This window comes from Euleptes europaea, chromosome 10 (assembly GCF_029931775.1).
Source record: "Euleptes europaea isolate rEulEur1 chromosome 10, rEulEur1.hap1, whole genome shotgun sequence".
Taxonomy (NCBI): domain Eukaryota; kingdom Metazoa; phylum Chordata; class Lepidosauria; order Squamata; family Sphaerodactylidae; genus Euleptes; species Euleptes europaea.
Window position 1 is genome coordinate 12,936,908 of NC_079321.1, and position 18,105 is coordinate 12,955,012.

Here is an 18,105-nt window from a genome sequence, read left to right on the forward strand (position 1 = left end):
CTCCTTAACTCCCTGCTTTAGCTTAGATTTGGGTTTCTCTGAGGAATTGATATCCTCATTCAAGTCTAGGGCTAAAATGGCCTTGGCTAACAGCCCTTGGTAATCTTCCCCAGTGAACAATCTGGAGTGTTGTTCATCAGACTGAGAGATTTCCTCCTCGTCTGTGTCAAACTCTCCTTCCTCTTTCTCCTCACCTTCTTCTTCAAGGGAAGAATTAGTAGATTTGGAGATATCAGTCTGGGATTCCCCCTGTTCGACCACAGGGGCTTTCATGGCCGCCTTAGTGGGCCAGGGAGCAGTTCTTGGGGGCTCTGGAACGCCAGGTCTATAAACTCCTGCAGGTCCAGGAGTTTGGATGTATGGGTAAGACATATGGCCATCCGGGACCACCCAAGCTGGTGGGGGTAACCGTGCCTGAAAGGCCTGAAAGGCCTGCCATTGACGCTGGAGAGCGCAATTAATTAGCTCATCCGCGTTTTCCCATGAAAGAAAATGGCCTCCCGCCTCCGCTGGAGCAACGGGGGGGGGGGTTGCCAACTCCCGACGGGGGAAAAACCATTGCCGCGAATTTACCCGGTCCCATCGGGAAGGAGCCTGCCGCCGCCGCCGCCAAATGAGACGCCTGATCTCTGGGTAGTATCCTCGGGTCGTTAGGAGGCGAAACGGGCGTACTTGGTGTGTTTTTTTCGGCCAGCGCACGCTTTGCTGCCCCGTCTCTTTCTTCTCCCGCTCGGCTGCAGCGACGCGGCTTTTCGCGCCTTTTTTGTCTTCGGCTGCGCCAGAGCGGTCTCGTCAGCCTGAGCTTGGTCGGAGCGCGGCGAGCTCCCTAATGGTCCGCTATTGCGGCCGTTGGGAGAAGCAGGCTGTTTTGGGATGGTTTGGACCACTCCCCTTTCGTAGTCCTTCTCGGACAGGAGATCGTCCTCCCTGGGCAAAATGGCGTCGGCCATTTTAGATCCCCAATGCCTTCACTCCCGAGGGTTTAACAAAGGACACACTGGGGAGGGAGGGATAGGAAGGAATAAGGAGGGAATAAAAGGGATATAGACACACTTACAAACACAGACAAATGGCACAACAAGTCAAGGCTCTCTCAGCTACTCCTAATCCTATACGAAGGCATGGAGCTATGCGATGGTGCCTGCTCTACCCGAATAGGCAGGACGGAAACTGGCTTCCTGTGGGCTGTTTTCCCGCCAAGGGAGACAGGAAGTTTAAGTTTAAGTTTAGGTCCTGCCTACCCGGATGTAGAGGAAAACAACCCACTGATCAGGATGCCCTTGCCTCAGGGGAGAATGGTGGGTGGGCTGTATGACTGCTCAGCTGACCGCTTGAAAAATGTCAGGCACACACAAATAAGCTGTGCTTTGTGCTCCCTGTAATGTCACAACAATGGGAGACATGCATGTACCTGTAGAAGGCTATTCTGTTGGAAAAAAACAGGCAAGACAAAATGAGGCATCTAAATAATGCATTGACTGAGTTGCACAACAAAGACCTCATACATCAAAGACCTCATACTCAAATACAGCAAGCGCATGCACACCTCACAAGTAACACACTGACCACACAGTTAAGACACATACCCACGCCTGAAGAAAACCGCAAGTTCTCACAAACTGATCTAAATTTCTGTCGAGCCATACCAAAAAGCCAGCGTGGCGTAGTGGTTAAGAGTGGTGGACCCTAATCTGGAGAATTGGGTTCAATTCCCCACTCCTACACAAGAAACCCGCTAGGTGACCTTGGGCTAGTCACAGTTCTCTCCAAACTCTCTGAGCCTCACCTACCTCACAAGGTGTCTGTTGTGGGGAGGGGAAGGGAAAGTGATTGTATGGTGCTTTGAGACTCCTTAAAGGTAGAGAAAAGCAGGGTATAAAAACCAATTATTCTTCTTAAAACTCAGTTATCTGTCATGGAGATATGTTCACTGACAGGACTGTAAGAGCAACTTTGGCCAGCTCTAGATGCCAAAAAAGAGACATGCAGCAGCAGAGAATGCAAAGAGGGTGTCCCTGCCCTAGAATCTGAACATCTAATGTCTGGAGAATACCTTAGGCACAAAATGGCATATCTAATTGTTTTGGCCATTACAAGGCAGAGCAATACTTGATGCATGGAATGACTAGTGACTTCCAGAACAACACCCCAATTAGGAAATTTGCATATACAAGAGCTCATGAGGTAAGAACCTATTCACCTGTTTCACCTATTTCATAGTGGGGAAATACAGCATTTCCAGAAACTTCCCCTTAATCAGTTTACTTTTGTTGTCCCACCTGCTCTTTAACCTAGCCTTTCAACCATGAGTTTAGACAGTGCTAGAAATAATTCATCAATGCTTCCTTCTGGTGCAACGTTAGACTTGAAGATGTAAAATGTCCCCTTTCTGTTAAAATATAACCCAGCATGTAGTAAAAGGAAGGCACAGTTCTTTTCAGGCACATGATTCAATGTTTGATCCGTTCTCACTTGTATCATTGCCTTTCTGTTCAGCACCCTCACTTTTGAGGTGGGTCAGAGTGGTAAAGCTGCAGCACTGTAGTCACTGGAAAAGACAATCATGCTAGGAAAAGTTGAAGGCAGCAGGAAAAGAGGAGGACCCAACAAGAGATGGATTGACTCTATAAAGGAAGCCACAGCCCTCAGTTTGCAAGATCTGAGCAAGGCTGTTAAGGGTAGGATGTTTTGGAGGACCACAGGGTCACCATGAGTTGGAAGTGACTTGACGGTACTTAACACACACACACTGCAGTCAAAGCTCTGTTCACGCCCTGAGTTCGATCCCGACAGAAGTTGGTTTCAGGTAACCAGCTGAAGGTTGGCTCAGCCTTCCATCCTTCCGAGGTCGGTAAAACGAGTACCCAGCTTGCTGGGGGTAAAGTGTAGATGACTGGGGAAGGTGATGGCAAACCACCCCATAAACATAGTCTGCCTAATAAACGTCGTGATGTGACATCACTCCATGGGTCGGTAATGACCTGGTGCTTGCACAGGGAACTATCTTTACCAGTACAGAACCCTCAAGATAGAATTGTGCTCTCAAACCTCAATCTGAAAAATGCCAAATTTGTCTCCAAACTCTCCTCTTTCAAGCTTATGTGATGGGCCGAGAGCCTGGTTTGTGACTCTGAAGAGGCACCCTAACAACATTCTGCAGCTACACAGGAGAGTTGGACATATCACAAAGTTCCTTTCAGTTTATCCTCAAGGGAAGCAGCAAAGGAGAGGAACCCCTGCTAGATCTTGGCAACACCCAGTGATTCCATGTTCACAAACAGGAAGGCCGCCTCAAAAAAAAAGAGGCAAACCTGGCCAACTGTCTAGAAGATAAAAGCTAAGAACCCTTAACATTAGGGTCGATAGGTCAACAGACAAACAGTAACAGGAAAACTCTGGCATTTCCTACACTGAAGAACTGGGGAAACATACAAACATGAGCCTTGCCCCCTGCTCCATGGGGCAGCCTGACCCCCTCCCCTACGTGACTTGTGAGTGTGCCTGCTGAACCGATAGCAAATATAAAAAACTTCTTGGTAAGTTCAACTTCCTTTCCTTGCATAGTGTAGGGTAGTGCTCAGGAAGGGGACTTAACACAGCTGACGCACAGAACCTGCCAGCCAAAGTGACCCAGAATTCTAGCTTTTTTCTCTTCACGTGATCTGGAGGGAAGCCAGTCAGGTACTTTCCCTTCCTAAGCACTTTTCTCTGTGCTGTTGAGGTGCTATTGATATGAGAACATCTCCCACCCCCCGAGAAGAACCAGGATCTGTCTCCTGTAAGCCAAGAGCCTTGTGAACCTCCTTGTGGTTGTCGTGCCTTCTGTGGCTGGGGCTCGAAAAACAAGAATCCATGGATGGAGAACAACACAGAAGACTCCCCCCTGCATTTATGGGAGCAGTGATGTCCTCTGTACAGTTTAGCTGATGCATCCTTCACCACAAAGAGGAGATCCAAGTGCAGAGACTTGCCCCCTCCCCATTAAGGAGGGGTTTTCATGTTCCCCTGCTGGAACAGAGTGCTTCTCTTGGGACTCTCTACGGCTCCTCAGGTGCAGCTGTTGCAACAATTATTAGAAGTGAGCACTGGGCAGAAGGGGCCCAAATTATTTATACACACACACACATATTGCTTAAACACACACTTCCAGGAGGGGAACATGCAACTTGTCAAGTGCAGAAGATAAACCACATATCTACCCCACTGGAGGACAAATTCACCTTTGGGATACAGTCCTATGCACCGTGCACACCTAAACTGAGAGCAAATTCTGTTGAAATCCATGAGATTTCACAGAAATTAAGCATCATTCGGCAAAGTCTACAGCATCCTAAACTGCTACACCCTGTTAACTGCCACTTGCACCAGAAACCACAAATAGCGTGACAACAAAAATGCAACAGGTCCTTCATCCATTAACATCCATTCTTAATATTACATTTTTAAATGAAATAGCTGAGGCAGAGGGGGAGATTACATGGTGGCAGTAATGAGTACCTCAAATGCTTTACACAGACTGCTGAAAGCGTTCACTTCAAATATGAACTAACTCATCAACTGCAAAAAAAATCCGAATATGGCTTAATATAGTGTAACCATACTGTATTATTAACATCCCAATTGCCTCACCAAATTCACTCAGATAGCACTGGACGATGCAGAAAACGACCAAACCTTACTATATGTTGGGTTGCACAAGACCAGCTCAGTGAGGACAGAGACAACCTCAAATGTCTTAATGGAACACTTAAAATGGCTTCTAAGAAGCGACTTCAGTACTACCGAGATCTGCGGATACGAAGCGCTTCTCTTAAAATGTCCCCCTTGTTTTCGAACAGATTCAATCGTGCATTTGCCCCCACAATTCCTCAGAAGTTTTTTTTTCTTAAGATAAAGACAAGAGGAGCTGCTAACCAATTCTCTGGTCAAGACTTCACACAGTTCTAATAGTCAACACTGCACGGCTGAACTTTGCTCAGGCTTAGGGGACCCTTAAATCAGTACTTTGTACTCTATTCACTTCTAATCTACAGAAAACATTTACTTCATCAGGCCTGCACGTAAGTTTAGTTTAAACAAATTATCTTCAACTCCTGCTCAAAGCTTTTAAGAGACATTTTGGGTGCCAAGTTTTTTTTTTTAACATAGCACCAGCTCAGGTATGCAAATAAAGCAGCAATTTATTGATTAAAAAAATGACAGATTAATCAAGGGGCTCACTTAAGGACACCTGCAGGGTGTTCAATGCAAGAGACGTTCAGAGGTGGTTTTGCCACTGCCTGCCTCTGCATGGGCTGCGAGTCCTGAGAGAACCGTAACTGGCCCAAGATCACCCAGCAGACTTCATGTGGAGGAGCGGGGAATTGAACCCGGCTCTCCAGATTAGAGTCTGCCACTCCTAACCACTGCACCACACTGGCTCTCATCTCATCAGAACACACCTGCAAGGAAATAATTCAAGCTTCATTTGCAGGCTTCTCTTCCTGATTCTTCTGCAGTAAAAACAAAATAAAACCCACGTAGCAATTTTCAAGGGTAATGAAATGCTAGTAGTTTGCCTGCCAAGATAGTGCGCTAAGTCACTGGTTTCTGAAACTGTGGGATTCGCCAAGCAAAACGCTGACTAAACTTCAAAACACTACCTGCCTTTGAATCATGCAACTCCTACTGAAGTACAAACCTCAAGCGCTCAGCTGACCACATCAGTAGTAATCTTCTCAGAAAGAGGGTAAAAAGCCAGGCTGCACAATCACAACATTTTGACTGCCTTAAATGAGTGCAAAAGAGGAAGAACAAAAGAAAAACACAAACACCACATATATTTTTCAATCCTTTCTGCACTGTGAATGTGTCCTACTGCACGTGATGCGGGTCTGCCAAGCTACAGCCTTGGTGGAAACACAGTGGAAACACAGATAAACTTGGTTATCTTTAGATCTGTCAGCAGCACATTTATTGCTGGCTCTCTTTTCAACCTGGATGATCGAGGCTAGCCTGATCTCCTCAGATCTCAGAAGTTAAGCAGTGTTGGCCCTGGTTAGTGGATGGGAGACCACCACCAAGGATGCCCAGGGTCACGAAGCAGAGGCAAGTCATGGCAAACCACCTCTGTTCATCTCTTGCTTTGAAAACCCCATCAGTTTATTGGATTTTATCTGCAGCCTTCGATACAGTACATCGTGCTATCTTGCTGAGGTAGAAGGAGATACCAGGAGAGGTGCATTGAACTGTTTAAAACATTATTCACGGGTCAGAGTCAAAGGGTTGCTATTGGAAACCAGCTGTCATCGATGTGGGAGCTATCTTGTGAGGGTCTACAGAGCACAGTTCTATCCCCCCATGCTTTCCAATCTCTACGTAAAGCCCTTAGGACAAATCATACATAGCTTTGGGGTTGGTTGCCATCAATATGCTGATGATACTCAGCTGTATACATTCTTATATAAAGGTACAGGTCCCCTGTGCAAGCACTGGGTCATTCCCGACCCATGAGGTGACGTCACATCCCGACGTTTTCTAGGCAGATTTTGTTTTACCGGGGGGGGGGGGGCGTTTGCCAGTGCCTTCCCCAGTCATCTTCCCTTTACCCCCAGCAAGCTGGGTACTCATTTTACCGACCTCAGAAGGATGGAAGGCTGAGTCAACCTTGAGCCGGCTACCTGAAACCAACTTCCATTGGGATTGAACTTAGGTCGTGAGCAGAGCTTGGACTGCAGTACTGCAGCTTACCACTCTGTGCCACGGGGTTACTACATTCTTATATACTACTGGCTAAAAGTGAAGAAATTGAAACTACATCATAAGAACATAACATAAGAAAGGCCCTGCTGGATCAGACCAAGGCCCATCAAGTCCAGCAGTCTATTCACACAGTGGCCAACCAGGTGCCTCTAGGAAGCCACTAACAAGACGAGTGCAGCAGCACCATCCTGCCTGTGTTCCACCACACCCAAAATAATAGGAATGCTCCTCTGATACAAGAGAGAATAGGTAAGCAGCATGACTAATATCCATTTTAACTAACAGCCATGAATACCCCTCTCCTCCATTAATATGTCCACTCCCCTCTTAAAGCCCTCCAAGCTGGCAGCCATCACCACATCCTGGGGCAGGGAGTTCCACAATTTAACTATGCGTTGTGTGAAAAAATACTTCCTTTTATCTGTTTTGAATCTCTCACCCTCCAGCTTTAGCAGATGACCCTGTGTTCTAGTATTATGGGAGAGGGAGAAAAACTTCTCCCTGTCCACTCTCTCCAAACCATGCATAACTTTATACACCTCTATCATGTCTCCCCTCATCCGCCTTTTTTCCAAGCTAAACAGCCCTAAGCGTCTTAACCGCTCCCCAATTCTGAAAAGACAGCGGAAATGCTGGGTGGGGAGGAGGAGGTCTTAAAGGACATTGTTCTCCCAACTTTTGATCGAGTTCAACTATTCCTTGCTGACTTAGGTAAAAGCCTTGGGGTCATACTGGATCCAGCTTTATTACTGGAGAAAAAGAGTTGGTTTTTATATGCCGGCTTTCTCTCTCCTGGCTTTCCAAAAACTATGCAAAACGGAACTATTCAAGAGGGCTTTTCTGCGCAGGTAATAGGGTTGCACTGCCCAAAATGGTTTTACAAACTTGCTCAAATAAATGATTAGGGACTATAGTCTATGCGGCTGTGTTTAGTTTATTGTAAATCAGATCCTATTTATGTAATTCCTGTACCACCCAATGTGTCATGCTGTCAAGACAGAGAAACCATCTTCAAACTGTTTCACCTCTGTGACATCCATTTTGTTCTCCTTAGCTATAGCAGCCTGTAATATTCCACTCTCAGGCATAGCCTGCTCACAAACACCAGGTGTCCGTTATCAGCAGAGGCTGGATTCGAGGTTCCTTCTCATGCTATTGTTAATTAGTTCGTGAGAAATATCTGATAGGATGATATGGGAGGGGGGAAATTTGCTCATCTTCCTTGGGGGCCCTAATTCTGGTTTGAACCGGTCCAATGCACCTAGAAGGTTCAAGCCAAGAACCCCTGTGATTGGGAGCTAAGTACCACCTGTTCATGGCCTGCTTTTCCCATAAGTTTCAGCATTCAGAAGTCAAGTCACTCCTTCTGCAACTGTCTTTGCTGCCCGTTACCATGTCACTTTGAGGCATGCTTTGCTTAGCAGACCTCAATGCCTTAAGAACCAGCCTTATTATGTAACATCTTTAAGTATTTAGCTAAACAGACTATTTTTTTGTTACATAAAGCCTCATAACTTTGTTTTTAACTCTTTTTGCTTATTTTACAATCAATAAAGCTATTATTGGTGAGTTTACTGACCAAACCTAAACCCTCTCAGTTCCATTACCAGGAAAGAAACGGGCTCTGTTTCTACACATGTGAATACTTACGCTATGCTTCAGTTCTTTCTGGTGGTTCCAGACTTCTAAAATCCTAATACACTGGTTACTGAATATCCCATTTTTTGTGATTGTACTGGCTCACTATGTGTAGTCCGCCCTGAGCCCCTGTGAGAAAGGCGGACTATAAATAACATACATAAATAAAGTCAGCTGCAACCTGACAGAACTTTCCACCACACTTTTCAACTTGATTCACTTAACAAGGAGAACCAGATATGCATTCTGTGGGCGACAGCAATAGACAAAAGATTAGTCCTGCAGGCGTGGAAACCCATTTCATACCATATGTAGAACTTGGGCAAGACGGGATCTTGGACTTAGTGTATAGTTGTCCAGAAAAGAGGAGTACAACAAACATGACGACGCTTGGTCAGACTTCTTACAGCCACATGGTTTGGGTTGATTAGTGTGCTTCTTTTGCGGGGTGAGACATTTGTTGGGAATTCATGTTTATTTTTTAATAACAATAATAATTCCACCCCATTGCAAGTTTGAGTCCCCTTACAGAAACAAGGGCCTATGAAGATAAGATTAAAAGTGAAGGGGCAAAGACCAAAGTGGAAGATTACAATCCAACTCACTGGAATTGACCAAGTATGGGTTTTTTCCCCTTGACCGCACTATCTTTATATGGATTAGAAGGCCCAATACACCAGCCATCTGCAGCTGCCTTTATCATACTGGAGGCTGACTCATGATTAACTGATGACACACAGGCCATTCTGAAAAGCGAAAGGCCAAAGAGTGGAAACGGATTCTAAGAGCACAAACAGCCTTTCCCGTAAACGAACAACTGCCAGAGCCATCTAAAAGCAATGCCATCACACCTGTTTCTTATGAAAGGGTATTAACTTGCCTGGCCACACCCAGGATGTCAACTACATACATACGCACTCCTCTACTATCATCTTCTCATAGATGTTACTGCATTTGGTTGGGTGACAACACATATATTAGACAAACCGGTGTGAATGAGACCCTAAGTTTCCAATCTGATCCAAATTCAATATGGGGGAGGGCAGAGCATTAGGAAGGGACAAAGGGAGACCTTCAAGAAACTTAGAATATGCCTCATACTGGAAAAATCCAAGAGTACTGACTAAGAGAGAATAGATGCAGAAACTTATGGACTTTGCTACGATGTCTAAACTAACCTGTTTAATTAAGAAACAACCCTTCGAAGACTTCTGGAACAAGTGGCAACCTTTCTACGATAAACTTGGATAGAGAGACAATTTGTAGTCAATATAATATCGCAACTTGTGATACAATACAGAGATTTTATTAAAGGGGCTAAATATAAGAGCTGTATAAGTAAGATACCCAATAGTTGATAATGAAATCTAATGTAGTCTGATTATAGACTATAGTATTATAAAATTTTGTAACAGAAGATAATGAAGAATATAGATTAATAGTAGAGATCAATAGAAATTGGTGAGATTATGAATATTGATTTTAGATTAGTAACGCAATGAATATTCTCATTTTAGATTAGAAACGCAATGTAAGAATGCGTCAAGTATCAGATGTAGTGGTTTGTCATAGAAATAAATGTTAATTTTACTGTTCCTTCCCCTCCTTTCCCATTTTATCTTGTACCCAAAAAATCCAATTAATTTTTTTTTAAAGAAACTTAGAATCATAGAGTTGGAAGGGACCACCAGGGTCATCTAGTCCAACCCCCTGCACAATGCAGGAAATTCACAACTACCTCCCCTCACACCCCCAGTGACCCCTACTCCATACCCAGAAGATGGCCAAGATGCCCTCCCTCTCATGATTTTCCTAAGGTCACAGAATCAGCATTGCTGACAGATGGCCATCTAGCCTCTGCTTAAAAACCTCCAGGGAAGGAGAGCTCACCACCTCCCGAGGAAGCCCGTTCCACCGAGGAACTGCTCTTAACTGTTAGAAAATTCTTCCTAATGTTTAGACGGAAACTTTTTTGATTTAATTTTTAAAAAGGTTGCTGTAAGGGGACTCAGACTTGCATGGGATAGAATTATTATTATTAAAAAAATAAACATAAATCAAACTTGTGGAGATAGGTGGGCAGAGGCTCCCCCCCCCCGCTCCATCCCCATCAGAAGTGCACCAGGCTTCCTCCCCACCCTCTCTCCCTCCACAACACGCCAAGGCTCACACACCCGCTCTGAGCTCTGAACAGAGGGCTGAATCTCTCATGCTGTCTCGATGGCGCGCCAAGCCTTGTGCGCGCTCTCTCTCTCGCACCTTCCCTCCCGAGCCTTCCCCCCCCCCCGCCCTCTTGCACCCCCATTTTAAAAAAATGTCAGCTTTTTTTCCAGACCAAAGAGATCCCCCCTGGGTCTGCAGAACCATCTGTTTGGGGTGCATGTGCCCCCAATCTGTAGATTTAAGTATCCACAGGCAGGGGGAACAGGCAGGGCTGCCCATGGCCCTACCGCTGCTACACTTCTTAGCCTTCTCCCTCAAACGCATCCCTGTCCATGAGCTTCTCTCTTCCAGCTCTATCAATCTCAGCTAATACACCTGTGCTGGGAAGCATGCAAATAATGACTAACCTCAGACAACCAAAGGTCTCCTGCTCCCTTGAGCTCTGCCACACCTTTTCTCCTTTATGGCTTGAATCATGTCAAACCTATTCATGCATGGGGGAGCAGGATCTTTTACTAATGCCTCCCTCCTGCAGCAGTCCAGCTCACTGTTTCTGGGGGGGCCCCAATCCCTCAGAAAGCACTTCAGGGGGCGTTTTTGGCCTGCACTTGGAGGCGGGGGAGGCAAGAAAGTCACATTTCACAGTCAGAAAATCCTACTGTCTGTGGTAGATTTCAGTGGGATCCAAGCCAATGTCTGGAACGACCATCTACAACATATGTGATCCCTTTCTCCTCTCCTTCAAAAAGAGACATTTCTGTCAAGAATTTGGCACAGTCCTTTGTACTCTTAAGTGTATACTTCTGGAATGAATGCATATTTTTCTTCTATTTATTCACCTCCCGTTTCAGTATTTTTGCAATAAATTACTTGCACTTATAATAAGAAAAAAATCCTTCAAGGATAAGGATTTCAAATGCCTAGTTCGGGTTAAGCATTTGTGTTTTTAAACTGAATAGTTAGCAGCAAATGTTTTTATGAGGCAAAATAAGGAGAACAGTAAAATATTTAATTTCATTTTAGTATTCAAGCGTACTATTTTTCTGATTAATACTACAAATGAAACCCATATAATAGAACTTGTAATTGTCAGTGCCTACAAGGTTGAAAGAGTCAGTGTGGTGTAGTGGTTAAGAGTGGCAGACACTAATCTGGAGAATTGGGTTTGATTCTCCACTCCTCCACATGAAGCCTGCTGGGTGACCCTGGGCCAGTCACAGTTCTCTCAGCCCACGCAGAGGCCGGCAACGGCAAACCACCTCTGAACGTCTCTTGCCTTGAAAACCTTACAAGGTCGCCATAAGTCAACTGTGACTTGACGGCACTTTCCACCACCACAAGGCTGAAAATTAAATCCATGTTGATAGCCAATGGGAACTTCAATAGAACAATATTGTTTTATGTGGTGGTGGAAAGTGCTATCAAGTGACAGCTGACTTATGGGGACCTTTAGGGGTTTCAAGGCAACAGATGAACAGAGGCGGTTTGCCATTGCCTGCCTCTGTATCGCAACCTGAGACTTGCTTGGTAGTCTCTCACCCAAGTACTAACCAGGGCCGACCCTGCTTAGCTTCTGTGATCTGACAAGATCAGGCTAGCCCAGGCCATGACCATGATTCATAGTGTCTGCAAAATACTCTATGGCCCTTCTGTGAGTTACATGATGGATCAGATTTGAAGGAGTTTAAAATGTACTTCTTTTTGAAAATGAGAATGTGCATGTCTGTTCACGATAGTTTGCTTTGCGGTACCATTAATGAAGAGTAACATGCCCAAAACATATTCTCTTTAGAGAATAATTTTTTTTTCTGCACTGGCTTTGGATGTTTCATAAACTGACACCGTTCTCGTTTCTTGATAGGCCAGATCAGCAGCAGCAACTGCTAGTGAGAAGTTCATTGCACTTTTCTGTTGAGGGATGAACCCTTTAATTTTTTTAAACTGACGTGTATCAAGAGGCATAAGGCAAATTTAATTCCTCGTCAGGGAGTCCAAGAGCTATGTTTGTTTTTAAGGCTATGATGGTTTTGATGTGTTACTGTGATACTGTGTATGGTCAGGTGTCTGGAGAGTCAACCTCAGCAGTTGAAAAGATGAGACCAAAGAGACTGATCTCAAAAGAAAAAAATCTATTCATTGTGATTAAGTTTTCTGTAAGTGACTGACTGTATTTTGTCGGAGTGGACAGGGAGAAGCTTTTCTCCCTCTCTCGTAATACTAGAATGCGGGGTCAACTGCTGAAGCTGGAGGGTGAGAGATTCAAAACAGATAAAAGGAAGTCTTCCTTCACACAATGCATAGTTAAATTGTGGAACTCCCTGCCCCAGGTTGTGGTGATGGCTGCCAACTTGGAAGGCTTTAAGAGGGGAGTGGACATGTTCATGGAGGAGAGGGGTATTCATGGCTACTAGTTAAAATGGATACTAGTCATGATGCATACCTATTCTCTCCATGATCAGAGCAGCGTGCCTATTATATTAGGTGCTGTGGAACAGAGGCAGGATGCTGCTGCGGCAGTTGTCTTGTTTGTGGGCTTCCTAGAGGCACCTGGTTGGCCACTGTGTAAACAGACTGCTGGACTTGATGGACCTTGGTCTGATCCAGCAGGGCTTTTCTTATGTTCTAAGCTGCCCTAAGCCTGGCTTTTGCCAGGGGAGAGCGGGGAATAAATTGAATAAAAATAAATAAATAAAATAAACATAACCATGACTACAAGAACAGACATTTAGAAGTTTCCTAGTTGGAAGGCCTGACACTCCTAAAGTTCCACCAAGATTCCCTCTGTGGTTTCAGAAAAGTCATTACAGGGCTATTGCACTTCATCAGTAGACTTACTCCAGTAGATTGAGCTGCCCTTTTTATGAAGGGGTAAGAGAAAGATATTAAAAGAAAGAAAGCAAAATGGCCGATTTCTAACACTCAGCGTCTTATTAAAGCTGCCATCAATTCTCACATGTTCTTTAATGTCACAAAAAAAACATCTACATTGATATTTTATTAATACACAAATAAGCTTATACCTAATTAAACGGCAAGGGATTAATTTTTAAAAAATTCTTTAGTCAGTTGTCAGAGGTAGAAGGTCTAAGATCTACTCATTTAAATATATGTTAGCGGCAATGCTCGTCTGTTAATGAGTTTCTGTCTATTGCACATAGTCATTATTTGTGTGCTTCCCGGGCAAAGTATATTGCTGGCTAAACAAGTCATATAAAAAAAGCCCCTTATGTGAAAAGGAACTGAAAGCTGAAACCGTCCTTTGTTTTAGCCCTCCCTCCTCTTCCTGTGATGTCAGCTTACAAACTGAACGAAGGTAGTGTGTATGTGTCAGGCATATTTTGGCACATTAAGCAACGCACACCACATAATCTGTATCTGGAGAGGAAGCTCCAACTCAGCAAGAAAGGACACGCTTTGGAATTTTATTCCTGTGCTCGCTTCCCGCCGCTCAGACAAGCTGAAAAGCTTGTTGAACAGCACAAAGGCAGGAAGGCCAGCATTGTGCTGAGACAAGGAAGTCAGTTCCCCAAGGAGCTTCAGTGGCTGCTATTTGCACGCAACCTCTGCAAATGATTTGTCTTCTTCACCGGAAAAAAGATCAGCTTCTTCAGCCAAGTTGGCAACACGTGGAGAAATGAGAACGTGGTTTTAGCTGAGCTCAAGGATGGTGGCTTTTGTGGACAAGGAAATGTTTACTGCTGCCCAGGTTTGCCAAACTGAACTATGAAGAAGCTAGAAGAAAAGAACTCTTTGTTGGTGACGACCCAAAATCAATTCAGCGTCCAAGTTTTTGAAGAAAAGCCGATTGCCTGTGAAAGTTTCAAAAGTCCAGATGTCCCTACAAGCCCTCTGAGGATTTTATTGGCGTTACAGCAACGTACACAATGATTCAGCTTTACTAAGGGAAGACCAAGTTGGAAAGAAAAATTTCCATAACAATGGTAAGCGCCAACTGTACAATTGAAGACTCCTTTAAGTACACTTTATATGGATGTATGTTCAGTATGGTATTTGTCCTCGGTTTACTATCAAACTGTGTTGCTATATACATTTTTACCTGCGCTTTAAAAGTGCGAAATGAAACTACAACTTACATGCTCAATTTGGCAATATCAGACCTACTTTTTGTGTTCACGTTACCCTTCAGAATCTATTATTTTACAACAAAGGACTGGCCCTTTGGGGATGTACTCTGCAAGATTTCGGTCATGCTGTTTTATATAAACATGTACGGGAGCATTTTCTTTTTGACCAGTATAAGCTTTGATCGCTTTTTAGCTATCGTGTACCCGTTTCGTTCTAAAACTGTGCGGACAAAAAGAAATGCAAGGATAGTCTGTGTTGCAATTTGGATGACTGTGATAGCAGGAAGCGCGCCAGCAAGCTTCTTCCAGTCTACCAACGCTCGGGTCAGCACAGAAGGATTGAAACAAAACACATGCTTTGAAAACTTTTCTGAAGAGACCTGGAAAACCTATCTTTCAAGGATTGTTATCTTCATTGAAACTGTGGGATTTTTAATCCCGCTGATTCTGAATGTGACTTGCTCTACAATGGTTTTAAGGACTTTGAATAAGCCAATTACATTACATCGGAATAAATTAAGCAAAAAGAAGGTACTCAGAATGATCTTCGTCCATCTGATGATATTCTGCCTCTGCTTTGTACCTTATAACATTACTCTAATACTTTATTCGCTCATGAGGACACAAACATGGATTAACTGTTCAGTTATTACAGCCATTAGGACTATGTACCCGATCACTCTGTGCATTGCAATTTCAAACTGTTGTTTTGACCCTATAATTTACTACTTTACTTCAGAAACTATTCAAAATTCAATAAAAATTAAGAACTGGTCAACTAGAAGATACGATTACAGATTATCTGAAAAAGTTTCTGACACATTCATTCAACAAGGACTCCAAACCTTAACAGCAAAAACTTTTGACAATGAATCTACAATATGAATAGAGTTGGAACTGGAAAAAATAAAGCATTTCCTAAGGTTATGGAAAACAGTTCTGCTTAAAGATGTACCTCCAGCATCTCAAAACAGTTCCTATGAATTAAAACCACTGTAATTGCAAATTAAAGTAAAAAAAAAAGTCTTTATTTTTAAATGGTTGTGCAATGTTGTCTGTACAGTTAGAGAAGTTACCATGTTTTATCCTTGTGGGGAGGCTGAACATCAAAAAAAGAACTCTTTCACAGCTTAGTGTGTTAGAAAAAAGTACTGTTTGCACTCTGCATTAAAGTATAGGACAATTCCAATTACAGATGAAGTTACAAAATTCCTTTTCAGTCTGGAAAGCAACAAGCAGGGGGGCCTACAAGCCTTCCCTCCCGCTGGCAGCCTCTCTGGAAAAACTCTGGCCAAGTTGTAAAGTGGGGAACCTGCAAAGACCTGCTTGGGGGGGGGGAAACACCTCCCTTTCTCCCAATCTCCCTCCCAACACTATTTCCTCTCTCTCCTCCTGACAGCCCCAATATCCTCAGATTTCCTTGCTTCCTTCTCACCCACCATCAATTATCTGCCCCAACCTTCAGCTACATTATTTACTTCATTCACAGTGCATTCCTAAAGAGAGTTACTCCAGACTAAGACCACAGAAATGAATGGGCTTAGACTGGAGTAACTCTCCTTAGGAATGCACTGTTAGACATGTGCCTTTCTCCACATTGGGGACCTAATGTGGCTTACATCATTCTCCTCTCCTCCATTTTATCCTAATAACAACCCTGTGACGTAAGTTAGGTTGAGAGCGTGCCACTGGTCCCAAGATACTTAATGAGCTTCCAAGGCAGAATGGTGATTTGAACCCGGGGCTCCCAGAGCCAAGTCTGAAACGTTTAACCGCTACCTCACTGGCTATTGTGGGGTGGCTGCTGTTGAATAACAGCAAGCAACAGGGTCTGGTTGAGTTGTACAAGTCAGGTACTGGCAAGTTGCCCGATGGTTGCTGCCAGGCTTGGCCTCAATGTGTCCTCCTCTCAAATGACAAAACAGCCCCGGAAAGGGCCCTGCTCCCTCCTTTGGCTTTTTAGTGACAAAGTAAGGATTGAAGGCTGGCAATACTGTTGTGGTTGCCTAGCAACAGCCACTGAGGGCATTTTTTTCGTAAAGCTACATGTGCTGCTTCTATCATTCTGGAGGATTTCCCCCCCCCCTTAAGATTCCAGGTTGTTCTGCAAACCTGGGGTTTTTCTCAGGTTTATGGAAACGTTTGTCTTGTTTGTCCATGGCTCCAATCTCTGGGTTTAAGCATCCATAGATGGGGCCATGCTGAGAATTAGATATACTGATACATATTCCAGCGTGGTGTAGTGGTTAAAAACGGTGGTTTGGAGCAGTGGAGTCTGATCTAGAGAACCGGGTTTGATTCCTCACTCCTCCACGTGAGCAGCGGAGGCTAATCTGGTGAACTGGATTTGTTTCCCCACGCCTACACATGAAGACAGCTGGGTGACCTTGGGCAAGTCATTCCCTCTCAGCCTCACCTACCTCACAGGGTGTCTGTTGTGGGGGGTGGGGAGGGAAGGTGATTGTAAGCCGGTTTGATTCTCCCTTAAGTGGCAGAGAAAGTTGGCATATAAAAACCAACTCTTCTTCATTATTTAGTCAGGTTTTTTGCCATAAAAGCTTAGTGTGTGTGTGTATATATACATATATATTCGAGAACAGTACTTCACACATAAACCGAACCAAACAGATAACAAATGGTTTGGTGTGTCACAGTCCCTTATTAAACGAAGCTACACAACTAAGAGTACAATAATTAAAATGGCAGGAAATGGCAAAAATGTCAGTCGGTGTTTATTAATCTTTTTAAAAGTTTCTTTTGGAAACTGTGCTGCTGCAATGCAATCAAAGTTAAGCGCCCTTTTATTTCCCGCTGAAACCAACAAGACCTAAATGTGCCTACACTGGTCTGTTTATGCCAAGTATTATTTTCTATTAGAGAACCTCGCTATTCCTTTCATCCCACATAAGATCTGCTGTTTACTCTTCATTGCTGCTGTTAGTTGGGCGTGTCTCACACCCACTCTAAGTAAGTTGATTATTCCTTTCAACTGGATCTTGGTTTACACCAGACTCTTTTCGCAACATTCCCTCCCCCTTCTGCTCTACATACAAAATCAGATCTAATAGATGTGTTCTCCTACGCATCTGATGAAGCGACTACTGACTCATGGAAACTTGTTGAAATAAACTTGTTAGTCTTTATGGCACTACGATTTTATTTTATTTATTTTTTTGCTATCAAGTTGAAGCTGAATAAAGATGACCCTTTAGGGTTTTCAAGGCAAGAGACATTCGGAGGTGGTTTGCCATTGCCTGCCTCTGCCTCACCTGGTATTCCTTGGAGGTCTCCTATCCAAATACTAGCCAGGGTCAGGGCTGAGAATGTGTGTCTGGCCCCAGGAACTTAGTCCAATACCTTAACCACAATCCCATGCTGGCTCTTGTCACTTCTACAGTATAATAAAATATTGTATTTGAAGTATTTATATCCTACCTCCCAGCAAGTTTCCATGGTGGGAGTGGGGATAGGAACCTGG

General features: G+C 44.0%; 2 protein-coding genes across 2 annotated transcripts in view; one reads left to right on the forward strand and one right to left on the reverse strand.

Annotated features, from left to right (window-relative positions):
* RB1 (RB transcriptional corepressor 1) overlaps nucleotides 1-18,105 on the reverse strand; it is a 66,828-nt gene that overhangs the window by 18,433 nt on the left and 30,290 nt on the right. The gene's annotated exons all lie outside the window — the stretch shown is intronic.
* Nucleotides 14,475-15,512, forward strand: LPAR6 (lysophosphatidic acid receptor 6). Its single transcript, XM_056856249.1, has one exon. It carries the CDS (start codon nucleotides 14,481-14,483, stop codon nucleotides 15,510-15,512), a length of 1,032 nt encoding a protein of 343 aa, XP_056712227.1. The 5' UTR covers nucleotides 14,475-14,480.

Bases quoted from the DNA above. Each gene is read 5' to 3' on its own strand.
- LPAR6 (XM_056856249.1), top strand. From the start codon at position 14,481: ATGGTAAGCGCCAACTGTACAATTGAAGACTCCTTTAAGTACACTTTA.